At 38.2% G+C, this 20,065-nt stretch overlaps 1 protein-coding gene across 4 annotated transcripts in view; it reads right to left on the bottom strand.

Annotated features, from left to right (window-relative positions):
* Positions 1-14,178: 14,178 nt before the first annotated feature.
* The window catches only part of tnr (tenascin R (restrictin, janusin)), a 288,572-nt gene continuing 282,685 nt past the window's right edge, over positions 14,179-20,065 (bottom strand). For all 4 annotated transcript variants that reach the window (XM_041804243.1, XM_041804241.1, XM_041804240.1 and 1 more), the window contains one exon: positions 14,179-17,854. In XM_041804243.1, coding sequence (XP_041660177.1) covers positions 17,735-17,854 — 120 coding nt within the window. In that variant the 3' untranslated portion in view covers positions 14,179-17,734. The remainder of the gene's footprint in view (positions 17,855-20,065) is intronic.

Raw genomic sequence — 20,065 nt, 5'->3', positions numbered from 1 at the left:
AGTGTATGTAAACTTCTGACTTTGAAGAAAATAATAAAAATTATCTGAAAAAAATCATTTTCTCATTATTCTGGCATTTAGCAAATAGAAATAATTTTGGTAATCCTAATTGACCAAAAACAAGAAAAGTTTAATCTGATTTAATGTTAGACGGTGAGAAAAAAAAGTTTATGTGCCTTTTTATATAGTGTATGTAAACTTCTGGTTTTAACTGTAAGAGCACATAGAAGTATACTGAAGTATGGTGTACTACTGGCCCACTCAAAAACCTTTAAGAATTGAGTGTGTAACAATGGACACTTCGCTCCCTCTGTGAATGCCATATTGATGACATAGCAGATGCTGTACTGTTAGCATGCTTGTGTGCTAGCTAGTATTAGCATCTGCTAGCTAGCTAGCAGATGTTAAGGGCATTTTAGGCTAAATAAATTTGTTTTATCTAAGCAAATAATGTTAACATAAAATAGGAGTTACATGAATTCAATTGTGAGTGAAAATAGCCACCATGCCTGTACTGTAATACAGTATAATAAGTATGTGATTTGAGACACAGCTATTGACACACATATAAACACCAAACACCCAGCAAGCTCTGTTAACTAGACTGCTAAGTTGACTACACACGTGGTCTAGACTGCTAGTTGACCAACTATGTAGCTACATTATCTAACTATTGGTTTTAGTTAGCTAGCTTAGTACAATAGCTAACCAAATTTCCTATGTCTGTTAGTATACTAAAAAGTACACTTAATTGAAGTACAGAGGACTCAAACACAGCTGGTTAGTATGCATGTGAAGTCTGTGCAGGTCCAGAAAGAATGAACTGCTGATAGAAATCAGTTGGTAGTGAATGGTAAACAGTGTTATTCCAGCTGAAAAGTGTTGTCTTTTTAATAATTATGCCTTGATGATGTTCACCATGTCCAGTAGAGAACCTCTGTTGATTCTATATTTATAGAAATGTTTGGAGCTGTTATGGTACATTAATAAAGACACAAGATGGAGCTGGGCTATTACAGTAGGTACAACAAGCACTCAAACAGTGATGAATATTAGCTCAACCACACTCCATTCTCCTTACCCTTACCTTAAAGGAAAATTAAGACCTTAAACTTCAGTAACAACCATACAGATAAATAATGTCTAAGATGACAAGGCATCTAATGACAACAGATTATGTTTAATAGCTTTACAAATAGTACTGCAATATCTGATTAACACGGTTGATTTTATAATGGAAGGGTCAACAAATTGTAAAGCCCTTTTTGCAAACAGATATTACCTTTTTGAAGATTAGCTAAAGTAAACGAAACACTGAATAGGCCTGCAGAGAAACAACTGATTTACAGCCTCATAAACAAAAAATGTCCATGTTAATTCAGTTTCACATCCATCGTTGATGAACCAGGCTCATGGGTACCTGAAGGCTTTGCTTTGTTTACTTGAAACAAAGTCCATTATAAATGTCAGAAAACTCAATACACAACCACATACCAATGTCAATGGTCCGCAGTGTATTAAGGAAATGGTACGGATCTCTATCCAGTCCAAATATCCCTAATTTAAATGTTTTTCTCCCATTTTCATCTGTTCCCCATGGAACAGACAGATGTTTGCCCACTCAGCCCTGCTGAGCAGTTGTGTCGAGTGCTGAAATTGATGTTAACGCATACCCTCTATAGTCCCAAACCACTCACTGCCGCTTTGCAGTTTCAGGAAGTGATGACAGTTTGTACCTCTAACTTCTTCTACCTCTTTTTTAGCAGCAAGTTATGAACAGACATCAGGTGAATATAATTGAAATTTGACAGCTAGTTTAACTCACTGTTAGACTCATGTTGCTTGTATATTATATCAAAATTAAATGAAATTAGCATATTTTGCCTTGAATGCCCTTTCTTTCTAAATGGGCTACCTTTGCTAATAACACATTAGCAAGCAAGCAGATGCTAATGTTAGCAAGTGTGCTAGCACGCTAACAGTACTCTGATACTTCACCAAATTGGCGTTCTTTTAGGGTGCAAAGTGTCTATTGTTCCAACAGAGGGTATGCAATGACGTCACTTACAGGGTGTGACACAACTGCTGAGAGGCAATAACCGCCATCTGCTCTATGGGGAACAGATAAAAACGGGATAAAAACAGACATATCCATGTAAATTAGGGATATTAGGACTGGACAGAGATCTGTACTGTTTCCTTAAGACTCAGTGGACCGTTGACATTCATATGTGTTCATAGCCTATATCCGTTTCTTGACATTTATAATGGACATCTTACGGACTTCTTATATCAGTTATTATTACCTCTGCCAAGGAGGTTATGTGATCAGGTGGGTTTTTCATTTGTTAGTTTGTTAGCAACATAACTCAAAAAGTTGTGGGCGGATTTTGATGAACTTTTCAGGAAATATCAGAAATGGCATCAGGAAGAACTGATTAGATTTTGGGAGTGATACGGATCATGGTCTGGATCCATGAATTTTTAAAAGGATTCTGCACTATTGGGAGATAGGGCTAATGGTGGAGGTTTGCGCTGTTACCACTTTACACCAGGAGATGGAGGACATGAGTAACTTCAACCCCAGTAGCATTTTGGTTGTGTTTCTATTCAAAGTTTTGGAGTTAATAGAGTTTGAAAGACACGCCTGGTTGAGGAGACGAGTCAGAGTGTAACAGAGAGAAAGACAGCAAATTGTAGCCAGAATACTCACAATGCTGGGAGGAATAGAGGAATATTCACCCTCTGCCATGACTTCCAGTCGTCCAGAGAGACCATGGGTGAGACTGTCAGTGCATCTGTTGGCACTGGCAGGCAATGCTTCCACCATGACAGTCCACCCATAGCAAAGCCAGTACTTTGCCTCACTGTGTTTCCACCCCACCTGGGAGGGAATAATCGGTGAATGCTGTGGTGGGGGGCACATGGGGACGGGTCCAAGAATTTTTTAAAGGATTCACCACTATTGGGAGATAGGGCTAATGAGAACACACATACAGATAAACGGGCTGTTTCAGTCCCAATTTTCACCCTTCCTGACCAATGACGGCAAATGCCTGATAATCTTATGTCTTATAAGATTGTCCTGTGAGATTATCCTGTGGTCTGAGGTGTGTTAAGAGTGAGTTTGTTCCTATCATCACCTCCAAAAATGGTCAGGCTGGCATTCTTAAATATTAAACTTGTTCAATATTTACGACCAAAAATCTTTGTGTGTGTGGAAAGCCGACAACTCCTGAGTCATGACTCCAGGAATTGTGACGTGGGACAGAACGTAGCCAAAATAGTCCCAAGAACACCATCATTCCCTCTTCGTGTTTGTCCTCTTCCATGTTGCGTGTTGTGTTTTCCAGTTGTTGCTATGTTTCTTCTTTGTTTTTTTTAGATCACGTGTGATATCGTGAGATTTCTGGCTTGAAGGACGAGACTCTAGATCGGTGGTGGGACAGAGTCATGATGTGTGTGGTGTGCTGTGTTGAGATTATTGGAGCACACCACACACAGTACGATCAAAACTGTTAAACGCCTGATTTTTTTTATCTTCATGTGTTGGGTCTCTTACAGATAAAAAATCTCTTAAGATTTAGAAAATCCTTCTGTGTGTACCCCGCTTAATGGCGGAGGTCTGCGCTCTCCGAGTGCTTTTCTAGTTTGCTCTGTGAGAGGATGTCACATTAACTGGAGGAAAAGACCCTAGAGTGGAGGTTGAAAGACAATTGAAGTGGGTCTGGAGGGTGGGGCTAGATATGGCGATGCTACAAGTTTACTGCCTTTTTCATAAAGTACAATGTGTCATGGGATGAAAGCTTCACTTTAAAGGGTCAGCCAACGGTTAGGGCAGATTAATGCTAAGTATTTGCTGTGTCACTATCTTTACCAGGCAGACTGTTACAGAACTGATGTTTCCTCTGTCCTGTCTGACAGCTTCAGAATGAAAATAGACCATGACACTGTCTGGACATGGATTACAAAAGAGTACAAAAATACACTTCTCGATTTCTATTTTAACAGTTTAAAACAGCAGCATCCTATTCAGTGTTACAATTTAAGATAAGGAAATACAGATCGTCCTGTGAAGGGGTAGTTGGAGGAATTAAAAAAAACAAAAAACAAAAACACAAGTTCAAAAGTTCAAAAATTCAAACTGTGACTGTCCTTCAAAAAGCAATCCAAGGTATATGGGTTGGTATGGAATTACCATTAAATACCATTATTTTACATGCAAAATATACGTGAAAATAGCCTTCACATTGCGACCTGCTCAGGCCTTCATCAGGACCATCATCAGCAGTGGCATGCACATCTGTGATCATTTATACTGATCAGGTGAGTGTGAGGGTTAGGGTTGGCCCATTGGTTCAAGAAACAGCAAAGTGTCTTCCTATCAACCAAAAGGGGGAAAAAAAGAGTGTGAAAGGAGGGGAAACAGTAATAAAGTGAATGAATTCACTCTTAAACAAAAATAGAATCACGTTCCTACAAATGTACTCACACACTGCTTTCTGCCTTCTGCTAAAAATCCCTTTACAAAGTCTTGAACGTGTGACATTGCTTTTCCTGTGGGTGATGTGATAAAGTAGAGAACAAAGCTTGTGCTGAGCTCACCCCTCAGGTCACCGCAGCCCGGGGAGACACTTTCATATGTGTGTCAGCTCTTATATCTGAGTAGCTCCTGAGGACTTGTGGGTAGTTCAACTGATGCAGGGGGGCATTAAGCAGCGCTGCTGGCAAGCTGCAAAAAATCAAACTCCATTTTCGTTTGGCCTCAAATCATGAATAGAAAATAGCAAAGCAAGAAAAACAAGTTGGGGAAAAACACTGAAAATCAAGGGCAGCAAATGAATACAGTCAAGATGAATAATGATAGTCATGATAATAATAATAATAATAATAATAATACCAGAGAAAATGAAATCAAACATCTTTATAAAGCCTTCAGAAAGTATTCTACATGTTTCCATTTAAAAAAAGGGGTACAGGGTATGTTGGACAAAAAAAGGTCAGGAACCATTAGTTACTCTTAAATATGATCACGGATAAGGAAACAATGTTTCACAGAAAAAGTAAAATCCTACCCAGAGCAACAGAGGCCAGGCCCTACAAGCAGTATTCAATAATTGTTTCTTTCTCCCCTGAGTTCCAGCTGTTTTCCAGAAATAACATCACTATCTTACTCATGTCCTCTTAACCATTTTCATTTACAGGAATTAAAGAGGTAGAAGTCCCAGTTCTGAAGGCACATCCTGGAGTGGTTGTCAGCCAGTCGCAGGGCTGACAAACAGAAACAATCACATGGTAAATGTTTCTATCATGTGCTAAATGTCTCAAACATCTCCAGTGTTTTATTTCTAAAAAGTCTAGTTTTTATTTGTCTATAAAAGGGGAAATGGTCAAACTTTTTTCATAGGTATAGAAAAATTTGTAACCGTGGATCTACACCTTGTCCGTCCTGATTTCACTCATCACTGTGAGAACTCAGCCAGTGCGCAACTATCGGACTGAAGTATGAGCACATAAATCTGGATTTTTGGTCGTATATCATAAAAGTTTCATTTGCACAGCAAATGCTGTTACAGAGTTGTAGTCAGTCAGAGCAAATGCAGGGAATGCATACCTGAAAATTTATCCTTAGAGGGCGGGATATCAGAAGCAGAAAGGATAAAATTACCCTGGCAAATAGCACCCCGCTAACCGCTTTGACGTCACTGCGTCACACTTGGAGGTGGAACTGGCTCATTTTAGACCATTCTCAGCACGGCAAAACTGGTGATAAAAAGTAAATCAGCACGGCTTGGTTTGGCTCAGTGTGGCCAAAAGTCACCATGGAAATCCCCCAAGATTTGGGTAGGTCCCTGTGATTTATCGATAATATCACTTTTCATCAATTTTTTCAACATTTTTGCATGTTTGTCCATTTTTAACCCATTTTTGCCATCTTAAACCAATTTTTCCACATTCTAAGTCCTTTGCACCACATTTTTTGTCATTTTTAACTCTTTCTTGCCACTTATAACCCATATTTGCTCCTTTTAATCCCTTTCGTCACATTTTCCACCCATTTGTGCCATTTCAAACTTATTTTTGACAGTTTTTACCAGTTTTTTGCCACTATTTTTTGTCATATTTTAATTCCTTTTCATCATTTTTCACAACATATTTTTTTGCCACTTACAATACATTTATGCCGCTTTTTAAGCCAGTTTTGCTCCTTTTAAACCCTTTCCACGACTTTGCCAACCCAGTTTTTGCCATTTCAAACTTATTTTTACAACTTTTAACCCATTTTTGCCATTTTCATTTCCCACTTTTTAAAGATAAATTTTGCATGTTTTCTTGCCATTTTTTTTACAACTTTTAATACATTTTTGCAACCATAAACAGATATTTGCTTCTTCTAAAATCTCATTTTTTACACTCTCAGCTCCTTTCTACCACTTTTAACCATTTTAACCACTTTTCTCCCTGTTTTTAACCATTTTAACCAACTGTTGCCTCTATTGTCATTTAACCCTTTCCACCCCTTTTTACACCCATTTTTGCCCATTTTAATTAATGTCATTATTTGTTCTGCCCATTTTTGCCACTTTTAACCCAGTTCTGCAACTTTTAAAATCCCATTTCACAACTTTTCAGCTCATTTTTGCCACTTTTGAACAATTTTGGCCACTTTACGCCTATAATAATCCTCTGTTTTTCAGATTTTGCCACTTCAAGCCCCCTTTTTTTCTTTTAACTAATTTCTGTTACTTTTAAATTTCCACTTCCCCACCTCTTCTGCCAATTTCTGTCACTTTTAAACCATTTTAATTCTGTTTCCAGAAAAAGGATTAACATTTTGAGACGGCTACATACCACAGCACAAATGAGTAAAAAAGTATTTGTTACTTTGTGAAGAGTGGTCATTATTCAGGTTAAAAAAGTTATCACAGCTGAACGTTATAATGGACTATGATTTTGCATACTTCCATTGGCCCCCAGTTTGACTGGGTCCCAGAAAGCTCTCCTTTACACCCCCTTCTGTGCAGCCTTGCCCCAATAAGAACTGCGTGCTACTTGATTTACAGCTATTGAGTTTTTATTTCAGTAAACAAAATGGAAATACAAACATCAGGAAGTCCCGAGTCAGTTGAAGAGCAGAAAGAGTAAGAAGGCAGCTTTGATATGTCCACAAAGACAGCCGTGACCCCACAGGAGACGCAAAATATATAAACATCTTCACCCCTCCCATGTGAATTTTCCTGAATAAAACCTGCTGTTCTCATCTACTTACCTCAACTTTGAGGGTAAACTTTACTAGGAGGCTGGTTCATATTTATTCACATGCACATTTTTAAGAGTGTGTGTGAATACATATGCAGCCCAAACATGCTGACATGGGAAAAATGTGTATATTAAATAATTACAAATAAGTTAAAAGATAAATAAGATAAAGAATTACCAAAGATAAAGCTATTGTAAAAAAAAAAAATGGCTATAAAGGCCATAAAATTACTCCAGATTAAAGCCTGATTGAAAGGATGGCTTTTTAATTTCCTTCTAAATGCTGAGATTTATGGGTCTGTGAATGGATAAAGCCAAAGCAGCTGAAGAAACCATCACTGAGGGAATTAAATCTAAGAGATAAGTAAGTGTAGGGTATAATTGGTCAGTCAGTATTAGGAAGAAAAATAGTCTCATTAAGCGACATTGAAGCTTCAGAGCCTCCATTCATGCATTCATTCACTAATTATCAACATTCAAGAGTGCTTCAAACCTTAATGAATGCCTGGACAGATCATTTCAATTACAGGCCTTTTCCTTATTTTCACTCTTGAATAAACAAACAGCGAAAGTTGCAGAACGCAATGCTCAAACACATGAAGTCTTACCTCACATTAAGCTGCACCGAGGTTGTGAACAGTCAATTCTTGGTGCCTCTGGGATCCATGAGGCCCTGTGCAGGCTCCCTCGCTCTGACTCATCAAGCTTTGAGCATCAATAAACGGATGAGGAAAATCAAGCTGCTCACCGGCCGGTATCCCAATTAAGCCTGGGTGTTTACGATGCCATCACAGAGAAAGTCTAACTGGTAGATCTGGGCTGCACCTCCCTTTTATTCAGATGCCTGCCAGGGCCTGTTAACTTTGTGGGTTCAGTCAGATGTAAAGAGACTGTACGGGCGCATGGGGATGGCTCACAACGCCGCTTTTCATCAGCTTCACCCCGTCATTGGCTCCGTGCTTGGCCCTGTACAGAGACATGGAGACATTACTGGGTGGATGGGGTGGGGAGGGGGAGGAAGGGGAGATACGGGGTGAGAGAGAGAGAGGAGAGGAATGGATGCCTCCTGCTCCCTTGACCATGCAATATTCATCATTTATGCTGTTCAGCCGTGTTAAGCTGCACCAAAGAAATCACTTTTTCTGACATTTCTGCAGCTTTTTTGACCTTTTCAGCATCATGAAAGTTTAGAAAGAAAACAAGAAGAGGTTGTCATGGTAAATTATGCCTGTGTTTCAAACAGACATCAATTTAACCATCAAACTTTTCAAACAGCTTAATGGAGCTTTTGTGCATGGAATAGAAAGTTAATTCTTTCTGAAAGCTTTAGTTTTCTGATTTTTGGTCACGTTTAGAACACGTTAATTAATGTGTGCAGCATTTCCTCGTGAAAAATGCTGAATTTAGGGAAAACTCTGCAGCTTTGCAGGCTTGCTCAAAGTTTATATGAGCCCTGGAGCTCTTTTGCAGAGGGGATACAAGAGATACTGCAGAGAAACTACCAAAGGCCCTAGTGGACTTTACTCGAGTGCGCCAGAAAAGTACACGAAGCAGAGAGAGGAGACACTGGGATTTAGTTAGAGATCGGACTTACTGGAGTCAACAAATCATCTTCCAATTGGGACACTGACAGGATGGGCATCCAAGTAAAGTAGATTCAGTCAATCAGAACCTCCAGAGTGCACAGTGAAGCCGATACAGTCCAACAGTCCTTCTCGCCTAACAAGCAATAATGTACCAGGTTTGAGGTTTCAGTTTCTTGCTATGCTTGCACAACTCAGCTAAACTCAGCGATCAAAAGCTTTCTCTATTAACGTGTGCTGCATCTCACTGCACAGTATTACTGTTGTACTGTACGTAGGCCTGCCCACAGAGTGGCTGAGCCCCTGAAAAAACCACTGAATGGACCCTTCCAAGTCATGATTGATTGAGAATATCAGTGCATGTGTGTTGGATCAGTAGAATCAGTGCTAGCATCCTGGCTAACAGGTACGTCATGCTATTGCTGGGTTCTTATGTTCAAAATATTAATTAATGTCACTTTTTAACCCCTTTTCATCACTTTTCCTGCCCATTTTTGTAAAAATGTGCCTCCACATTTGTGGAAAAACAGTGTTGTAGAGGTTAATTCAGACTTCTTTCTTTAACACTTCATGTTAGGAGCTCAGGCACAATCATATGACTGTGTGGTCTGTGGTTTTTGTTCTGTAATCGTGTCTTCCGGCTGTCTGGGAGCTAAGTATTGGCAGCTGTAAGGTGGACTATTACTACACCAAACAGCATGATCAGCCACCACAGAAACACATTAAAACCATGAAGTAAGGACAGAGAGAATCTAAACTGCTGTAATTTAGCCTCCGACAGTCCCCAGACTGGCTCGCAATGAAACAAACTGGATTTCTGCACTGGCATTAGACACTAGGAGTTTCACTTCAGGCTACAGAAAGTGTGAGAAGTGTCATTTTACTCCATCTGCTGGGTGCAACTGAGGATGCTAATTTGCTGTTTTCCATCTGCTCAGCTCAGCTCCTGTATGTCCAGGGTTACTACTGCAGTCAAGCTGTCATTAATTGTAGTCTTTTTGATCAGCACTTTAAACTACATGGAACTAATATTTTGTTTTGGAGCATGATATTGTATGTGTATATTGCTCTACAATGGTAAATTAATTCCTTAGCATTGAAGGGTTTTATGACATTAAAGGCAGCATAGTTTACATTAACAAAATGTATTAGAACTAACACTGTGTTGACTTGCTTCATCCTTATCAAACTATTCATAGAATACATTTTATTTATGAGAGCCTTCCAGGACACTCAAGGTCACCTTACAGCTCCAACAACAATAAAAACTACCCAATATCAGGCAACAATATACAATAAAAGGCAACAAATATACAGAGCATTGAAAGGCAGAAGTCATTTGCAATAAAAGGCGGGAAAGGGGCATGAATAAACAATTCTAAGGCAGGTGGGTTTTCAGCCAGGATTTAAAAGTAAAAAATAAGAGAATCACAGATGACTTGTGGGAGAGAGCTCCAAAGAAAGGGGCTGCATGGCTGAATGCTCTAGACCCCAAAGTGATTAAACCAGGAGAAACAGTTAAAAGCATGGAGGAAGAAGATGGAAGAGCAGGTAGATGTTTTAGTATGTAAAAGATCAGTGATGTATAGTTGATGTGGTATTTGACTGGCAGCAGCGACGTTGTTAAAGAAAGGCCTGCCCACAGACTTTTCTGGGCTCCTGACGATCCCAGAGAATTGGATTTATTGATTATATCAATGTATGTGTTCTGAATCAGTAGCTTTGGTGAGTCTTGGTACCACTTTTCGTCTATATTTTCTTTCTGTCTATTTTTTTTTGCCTCTGTTAACTTATTTTTGCCACTTAAAACACATTTTGGCACTATAAATCCCTTTTTACCACTTTTTCTGCCTGTTTTATCTTGCCACTATCCAATTATTATTGCCTCTGCTGACCAATTTTTGTCATTATTGACTCCAAACCCCAAAAATGTAACAATAAAAACATTACCGTTACATTTTAATCCATCTCTGCCACTATCCAATCATTGTTGCCTATGTCAGTGGTTTTGAAACATTTTTGCCCAAGGCACACCTAAGATTAAGACAAAATTTCAAGGAACACCAATCTATGTCTGTATAAAATTTCCTATTAAAAATAGGCAACAATATACAAAAAATAACACTAATAACATTAGTTCAGGCAGGCCCCTGAGTCCACTGCTATATAACTCAGCTGATCCCATGCAAGCCCTCATCAGCCAATGGCCAGCTGATTTACTTTTAAGCACTTTTTATTGGCTAATCACACTCATGCTGCCATATTTTTACTGTTCTTGCCTGGCTATGCTTTTCTGCTCCCTCTGCAAACCACTTTTATAACCATCCTCCACCCCAGCTCCTCTTCTTAGAACAGCCACACAGGAATACCAGCAACACCTGCAAATTTACAACTGCTGATAAAGAAAATGACTGCAAATCACGTGTTTCTTGACTGAATTAACCTCTTTTACACATTTTTAATGCCCATTTGTGCAGTATTAACCACAATGAGCTATTCTTATGCCTTTTTGCCACTTTGAATCCATTTTTGCCCCTTTTAATCACTTTTCACCACTTTTTATTTTTTACCACTTTTAACCAATTAGTCCAAGTCTCAGCCTATATATATTTTTGCCTCTGTTAACTCATTTTTGCCTCTTTTTACCAATTTTTGCCTCTTTTTAATTCTTATTTCACTACTTTTTCTGCCCATTTTTGCCACTTTAAACCCTTTTTTAAAACGTTCAACTCATTTTGTCACTAAAAATGTGGGTTTTCCATTTTTAACCCATTTTAATTCTGTCTTAAGAAAAGGGGCTTTGAATTTGAAGAGGGCTTCATACTTCGGGATAAATAAAACAATATTTGTTGCTTTGATAAGAGTGGTTATTATTCAAATAAAAAAATAAACTATGGTCATCACAGCTTGACTTTACAATAGACCAAGACTTTCCTGACCTCTATGAGCTCTCCCCTTTATCCCCCCTCATGGGTGGTCTTGGTTGGAGGATGGGAGTTCTGGTTCTGGAGTTCTTTGATACAAGTGGGGGTCTTCTAGGAAAAAAGGTTGGGAACTACTAGATTAAAAAATGAGTTGTCTGGACATTATAGTAACATGATACAAAAATAATACCCTCTGATAATGACTTGCCAAGGAAAAGTTGCTTTAACACAGACAAAAGTGCTTGAGGAAGTGTTTGATGGCTTAAAAATCCAAATAAAAATGGGTTGAAACAGAATCTGTTGCTATAATTTTCTCATTGTTACGTCATGATTGTGTTTTCATGACACAGCAGTTCATGGGAAGTGCATTGTTTGGAGAAAGAGTGAACATGAGCTTATCTGGCTGACCTTTACTACATTATTAATCCTGTGCTGCTCATTTAGTTTGGTCTGACTCTAACATATTCACAAACTTCATGCAGCCTCATTATTTACTGAGTCTGTTCTGCTGAGCACACATCTCCATGGATAATTAGCAGATAATTAAAACATACAGTAATTAAAGAATGATTCATAAAACTGCTGAACAGAGTGTTTGTGAGGATCTGTTTATGTGATAAAAATCTGGTGTGGATGTTGTTGTGCTTTGTCTGCCTGAGTAAAGATGGCCAATAATGAGGCGTGTGTTTCAAAGAGCCCAGCAGTCATGAGTAACCTGGTTATTCGAAGAGATGTAAGATGATTCAGAAAACGTACAAGCTTTTATAAAGTTATAAATGGTAAATCACACTTCTTCCTTTATTATTTTTAACTAGTTATCATAAGAAAGATTTAAAGTAGGGCACTTACCTTATGGCAGGAGGAAAGCTGTTGTGATGCTACAATAATGACTTTATCTAGATAATGAAATATAACTATGAAATAGTCTCTTTTTCATTTTTGCAGTAGCATTTATTTTTCACTTTAAGAATGTATTCAAGTGTATTTCCCAAGATGATAAAAAGTCTTTCAGAGGGAAGAAAATCTTCTACCTCCAGCTTTCCTTTGGTTGTTATTGTTATTGAGCCCTTCTGTAGAAGCAAACAGAAGCCCTAAGTGGACCTGCACCGCTACATTTTTATGTTCTCCTTTTTCCTGTCATAGCTCATTCATTTTAGGTATTTTCCTCAAGATTCTGCCTTACTTTTAATGTTATCTTAGGACAACAATGATGGTCCCAATAACTAATTTCTTTCCCAAGATAAAAAAGATTTTATTATGTGACGGTAGGATCATTTTGTGTCTATGTAGAAAGCAAAAACATTTACTGTGATGGGCCAGACCACAACATGTCATGCTGCCTCTGCTCACACTAATAAGGTGAGTTCAGTTCATTTCTGTTTTGTGTTTTTCCAGCTCTGAGGATAAGAGGTAAATCAGTCAATATTTTACAAAAAATAGCCCTACAAAAATAATTACTATGGGAAATCCTCCTATGCATCCCTCTTATCCATCTATATTGAAAGAGGCGGAGACACCTGGACTGGGCATCAGCAAATCACAGCACTGACACTGAGAAAAAATATGCCACCAATTAACCTAAAGAGTATGTCTTTGGACCGTAGGAGGATGCTGAGACGTATGCACAGGGTGAACATATAACCTCCACACACAATGGCCCTGTCTGACAGGGATTCAAACCAGAAACCTTCCTGTGATGCAGTGCTAAGCCCTGCACCTCTATGCAGCCCATCATGGTAAAACAGTTTAATGAAATAAAAATGTATGGATGCCTGGTAGCTTTGGGGATTTGAAAGTTGCGCATAGTTCCTTCTATGCATCACCTCTATAAAGGGCATTTCATTTTCTTATTCAGTAAGATCGTCTAAATATCCTGCTGTTAGTCTTCAGGTATGTTTTCATGTCCATACATGAGCACAAACTTAAGGTCCTGAAGCCAAATCACACCAGCAGACCTTTACATCAACACCTTTCGCTGCTCACGGCTGCTGGCCTCACTTTACTTTTTAATGACCTCCAATTAGAGGTAAAGACACTTTGAAAAGTTTATGACATGGAGCCAGCTGGCTTTTGGTACTTCGTTATTTCACAGCAGGTATAGAGGAGGAGCAGTTTCAGCACCCACAGATCTACTTCAAAACATGAACAAATTAAACTAATGTTTTGTTGCTCCAAAGATGTACATGGATTTAAAATCCCACACAAACAGCTTACTTGATGTGTAACAGCATCTTCAGCATATTATAACAAAGAGACAAACTCCCCACATCAGACTATTTATATCTTTTATTAATATGTAGAAAATGTATTAAAAAAGGAACTATATAGTACATGTTTAAGTCAAACTAGACAGTAATATCCAAGGTTATCCAACAACAACTCCATCGTTTCAGCATATACAAGCTTGTCAAACGGTCAAAATCACATTTTGTCAACATTCCCATTTTCATGTAAAGTTTTTCAAATCACTGCAGATACAGAATCTGGCTTAAATAACAAACACCACCAAACATGGTGGCTGTATCATTTAATGCTCCTGTAGAAGTAAACGCAGCAAATACAGCATTTTCTATTGATACCTTGAAGGACCTGGTATCATTACTGATTCAGTATTTTTTTAATGCTGTACTGTAGAATCAGAGTACATGGAAAATAAATAGCAATTAAATAAACAAGAGGAGCAATTTTTTGTTTAAGAAGCTCAAACCAAATCAATGTTGATTCCAGTAACTGAGACTTATGATTAAATAATCCAGATAAACCTGAAAATTATAAAGAAAATACCAAAAATCGATCCTCTCCACGTTCACAGTAACTAGGAGGTAATATTAAGAACAATGCATCCTTTGTATTTGCTTTTTCCACTGTTTTCCTTTAAGCTCCTGTGAGAAACTGTAAAGCTGTATCAATTTTGGCGCCCCCTGTTGTCAAAGCTGGACAATTTAGCTCTTTGCTTATCTAAAATGAATAATATTCTCCTCCTTCTTCATTTGAATGGCATACATGTTTTTTTTCTGTAAGGCTGTTTTGTTGGCTTGCTGCTTTCCCACCTTCCTTGCAGCAGGGATGACAGGCTTATAAAACATATATTTAGTCATATTCACTTGTTTCTCTGAAGGTCTTGTTTGCTTTAGTAGTTACAATTAAAGCGCCAATATTAATTTCAGGCTGATTCATTACTAAGTCAAAGTCCCTCACAGGAGCTTTAAGGATCTCAATGAAGAGAAATATTCCTCAGATATATTTGCACTACAGTAAGTGATGTTTGTCCCAAGAAACAAAAGAACTTTTCAAACAGATAAACAAAGTTCATCCAAAATAAAAATCAGGACAGAGGCTTCTCTACGGCTAGACACCTTAACTCAAAATGTGATTTTTGCATTTTGTTCACATTGATTTAAAGAGAAAGTTTGTTCTGATGAATATTTGATGAACAAATATGTTAAACAACCTGAAATAAATATAAGCTTTAATTTAAAATGATTTAAAAGCACCTCATATTTTCCACAACACAAACAGCACTCTGTACCTTTCTCTGCAAAGCTTCATGACCTCTGTTCCTTGTACAAAAAATGCACCGAGGCAAACTTTGTCTAAGTATTAATGAAATAAGTACACAGAGAAACCTCTACTGGACTATAAATCACTATGGGAGATGGATCGCATGAGAGGCTGTGAAACAGTCACTTAGACACTGAGACATAAATCAGACCTGGGAAAGGTCACTTGTTGAAAAGGTTTGTAATAAATTACATTTTAGGCCATGTTTGTTTTAGTGTGCCTTTGAGGGCACTTTCCAACAAACTTTTCAGGCCTCTTATTTAAAGTAATCTCCATCTTTTGCTTTACAAACCCTTTCAGCAGCATCATTTTACCCAGATCTGTCAAGAAATGTGTTACAACAACTCATTCTGACATTTCTTATGCACGATAGGCTCATGACTGAAAATGATTCAGCATGCAGAAGTCTCCCTCCGTTCTTAAACACAACAATGGTTAAGAATACAGCAATTAAAAGGGAAATGATTCAGAAAGTTTGCTTCTAAAGAGGGGAACACATCAAAATCACTGTATTGTTAGCTCTATAGCTACATGAGTATATTAGTAGTTATAGAGGGAAGGGTCAACATTTCAAGTCTAAAAAGGGCGGAAAAAAGAAACAAAGAATAAAAATATACACAGTCATACAATAAAAGTCAGATTGTCTGCTCTGACTTCAAAACTGAAGGATCTGAGAAATATGAGAACATAACTGGAAAGCTGTTGATATTTGGATTATTGAATACAGTAGACTGAATGTTGCTTGCAGCGATGGGGGCATCAATCTTGAAAGGTTGCACTGGGCTGGGCTGTTAAATTTGTTTTTTATCAATGGTGTAAGCCACACAAAGGGGATTTTATCTGTTTTTAGTGTTTTGTCTTCAAAACTCCAAAGAACATTCTTCTGCAACAGAGGTTGCAGGAAAAAACAACACTACCAGAAAACTGCACTCTGTTGAATGCATCAGTATAAATGTCCTGTGAAACAGTTTGAACACTAAATCAAGAATAATGAATTATGCCTGCATAGCTAATAGAAAATTTTCCCTGCCATGTTTGCTGATTTTTTTGTTTCACCGGAAAGAGACAAAACAAAGCAGGGGGTACAGAAAAAAAAAACACTAGGCTCTACTCCACCTCCTGCTTTGCTTTTCTTTGACAAGTTAATTTCAGCTAACAGCCACAAAGAGGCCACAGTAAAACCTGCTCCAAGCCCATCCCGACTTTCTCCTGCAGAGAGTTTAGAGCTCACATTGAATTAAAGAGAGCGGAGCAGCATGGCTGTCAAGAAAGAACCTGAAAAGTGACAGACTCAAGGGGAATCATTACAATCAGCAGGTGGACTCCTATCATGCCGATTCTTTCATAATTGTGCCACCATATCTGCAAGCAATCACAACACCTCCAACAAGTTTGAGACAGCTAATTTGTGCAAGTTGTTGGCTTTAAAACAAAGTCAAAGAGTTCATATTAAAAGCCATGAAATAAGTCAAGAATTAATTGAAATTAATAATAAGGAAGCATTGCTGCGTTCCTGTTTGTTTCAGTGTGGCTACATAGGATGTTTAATTTATACTCTGCTTCATCTATTAACACTGAGGACCTTATTATGAACAGTAAGACAAACAGTGAGGAGTAAAATAAATAAAATCCCAGGAAATGAAGCTGTTGCTGGTGCACTGCTTTATGAATGATGTTCAGTTTTGCTCGGTGAAGTTTAATTTGATCTCTCAAGTCCAGTAATTTTCATCATTTTTATAATTAGGCTTAAAAACCAAAGCATCAAATTATATTAAATAGATGGACTTTTGTTACAATATCAGCTATAAAAATATATATATCTTACAGTTTAGGGGTTTTAGGGCATATACAGTCTATTTTTTGTTAAAAGTTGTCATTTTTCGACACTTAAAATAACGTTGGCTCTCACACTCTTGAGGGCATTTTTGGAGCTCATTTTCTTGCATCACAGTGAAAGGCAAATCTCAAAGAAAAAAGAAGCTTCTTTGTTTGCCTTTCCATATTTTTTTACAGCAAATAGAACCTTTTTCATTCAAAGTATTTAATAAATTACATACAGTGTCCTCTATCATCTGGGTAGAAGTACAGCAGGGAGAGACAGCTAAAGCTGGAGATGAGCGTGAATAAACAGAGGTCAGACGTTGCTTCATACTTTCTCGACTCATCCGAGGTCATGACACTTTCTGATTGTTGGTGGAATATTGATAGGGCTGTTTTTATTATTATTTTACAACTTAAGATTAATAAAATATTAGTAGCTATTTTCTTAACCTAATTTTTTCTTCACAGCCTCACTAAAGGCATCAGATAGCACAAAGGTGAGGCCCACAGAGAGCAGAGGCTCGTCTGTAAACATCGTCTGAACTCTGTTTATCCACCACTCTGAGCTGGTAGGAGGTTGTTTGTTTATACAGGGGCGGACCGCCTCCTCTTGCTGCTGATGCTCCGGAAGTTGAACGGCCTCATCTTCATCTCCACGAAAGGAATAGAGAACTCATGGCCTTTCCAGTGGTACCAATTAATACCCTGTGAGGAGGAGAGTGGTTTTCAGAAGCAGTGTGAATCAACAGGCAAGGTGAAAGTATGCAAAAAAGACAGGAAATGTGAAATACAAGGCGAGTGTGAAGATTTGAATGTGAAAAGTGTATTTTAATCTCAACCAACAGATGCATAAAAAGCAGGGGGACTAAAACCCTTGCTTAAGAGCCAGCATAATTATGAATAAAGTGATTTTACAGTCTCACTCCAGCCCTTCTAATCTGCACCATGGCCAAACTTTCCATTTGCAGCTTCACTCTGAGAGGCAATTTCTCTTTGTGTGTCTTTCTGCCTGTCCATCTCTGCTCCCACCTGGTCTCATTTTATGTCACCATGCAGCAGAGAGAAAGAGTGCCGAGCACAGCGAGAGGAGTGGTGACGCGCTAAAGCTTTTGTAGTTCAGCCTAATCGCAGCTTCACACAACACCTCGCTGTTTTCCTCCAGCAGGAGAGAAAGAGAGACTGTATCAGACACTTGTCAAAAGAACCGGACACACTGTCAACAGCGCCAGCCCATATTTCAACATGAAGACAGGAGACGCTGTGTTCTATGTTTTTTTTTTTTTCACACTTAAGTTTCATCATTTTTGACATGCTTTATATAAAATCTTTGGGGTTTGATGAAAATCCTGTAAAATTTTTGTTTTTGGATGCTTTGTATTATTTTCTTTCATCTTGTTTTCAGTGAGGGCACATTTAAGTAGTTGTTATTGAGCAACAGTTTAGTTTTATTCCCATCTAAATCAAATTAATCTCGTCTTATACTGCTTATTTCTAACTTGTTACGGGTTGACATTTTATTTTGAGTTCTGGGTCACTTATCTAGTGTGTCTTGTCTTGTGCTGTTTGTTTGTTTGTTTAAAAGGAGGCTGACTAACTCAATGTAAAACTAAACTAAAAGTAACCCAATTTCCTCATTTACTGCCACATATGTCTTCAACATATGAAAACATATGAAAAGATCCACTGTGCCTGTATTCACCCCCTTGGAAGTTTTACCCCTTTAGTTATTTCATAAATCAATCACGGTTAATAAAATTGGCTTTTTTTGACAAAAAAATTACAGAAAAACTCTCTGAAGTCAAAGACAGCAGATTTATACTAACTGATTTCAATTAAATGAAAGCATGTAAAGTAAAATGAATGACTTCACGCTTCACGCATCACTCTCTGTCAGGTTGCAAAGGGATCGAGCCTGAAATGCTCTTTTCAAATCCAGCCACAAATTCTCTGAGATCTGGGCTTTGATTGGCCACTCCAGGACATTCACCTTGTTTTCTTTAAACAATTTCCGTGTAGCTTTTGCTGTATGCTTTGGGTCATTTTCTTTGTGGAAAATAAATCTAGTACCAAACTTTAGTTGTCTTGCAGACTGAATAGGATTGTCCTCCAAGATTTTTATTTTATTTTTGACCTTTACAAGCCTTCTAGGACAGGCTCCTATGAAACATCCCCACAGCATAATGCTGCCACCACCATGTTTCACAGTGGGGATGGTGTGTTTCTGGTGATGTGCAGTGTTTGGTGTCTGCCATAGTGTCTTGTCTGAAGGCTAAAAAGCATCAAAGAACTTTATTCCACTTGACCATGGAGTCTCCCTTGTGCCTTTTGGCAAACTCTGGTCAAGATTTAATTAGTTTTTTCAACAGTGTCTGTCTCTCTGCCACTCTCACATAAAGCTTTGCAGGTGAAGACCTGGGCAACAGTTGTTGTATGCAGAGTCTCTCCAATCTCATCTGCTGAAGCTTGTAACTCCTTCAAAGAAGTCATTGGTGTCTTGGTGGTCTCTCTCACTTCTATCTCCTTGTTGCACGGTCATTCAGTTTGTGAGGGTGGCCTGATCCAGGTAGATTTACATATGTGCATTATTCCTTCCATTTCTTGATGATGGATAATATTGAACTCTGGGGGATGTTCAGTGCATTGGATTTTTTTTGCTTTTCTGTAACCTTTCCTCTGAATTGCTCGGAATGTTCTTTTGTCTTCACAGTGCAATGGTAGCCAGGAATACTGACTATGCAGTGACTGGACCTCTTGTACATAAGTGACTTTATAATACAATCACCTTAGACACACTCAGTGAACTCAGGTGATCCCCATTTCACTAACCGAGACTACTAGCACTAACTGGCTGGACCTCTGTTGAATAAGGTCAGTCACTTTAAAGAAAGGGATATTTCTGAAATCATTATTATCATA

This window comes from Cheilinus undulatus, linkage group 13 (assembly GCF_018320785.1).
Source record: "Cheilinus undulatus linkage group 13, ASM1832078v1, whole genome shotgun sequence".
NCBI classification, from domain to species: Eukaryota; Metazoa; Chordata; class Actinopteri; order Labriformes; family Labridae; genus Cheilinus; species Cheilinus undulatus.
The sequence above is the reverse complement of the archived record's forward strand: the minus strand, read 5'-3'. Positions and strand labels throughout refer to the sequence as shown.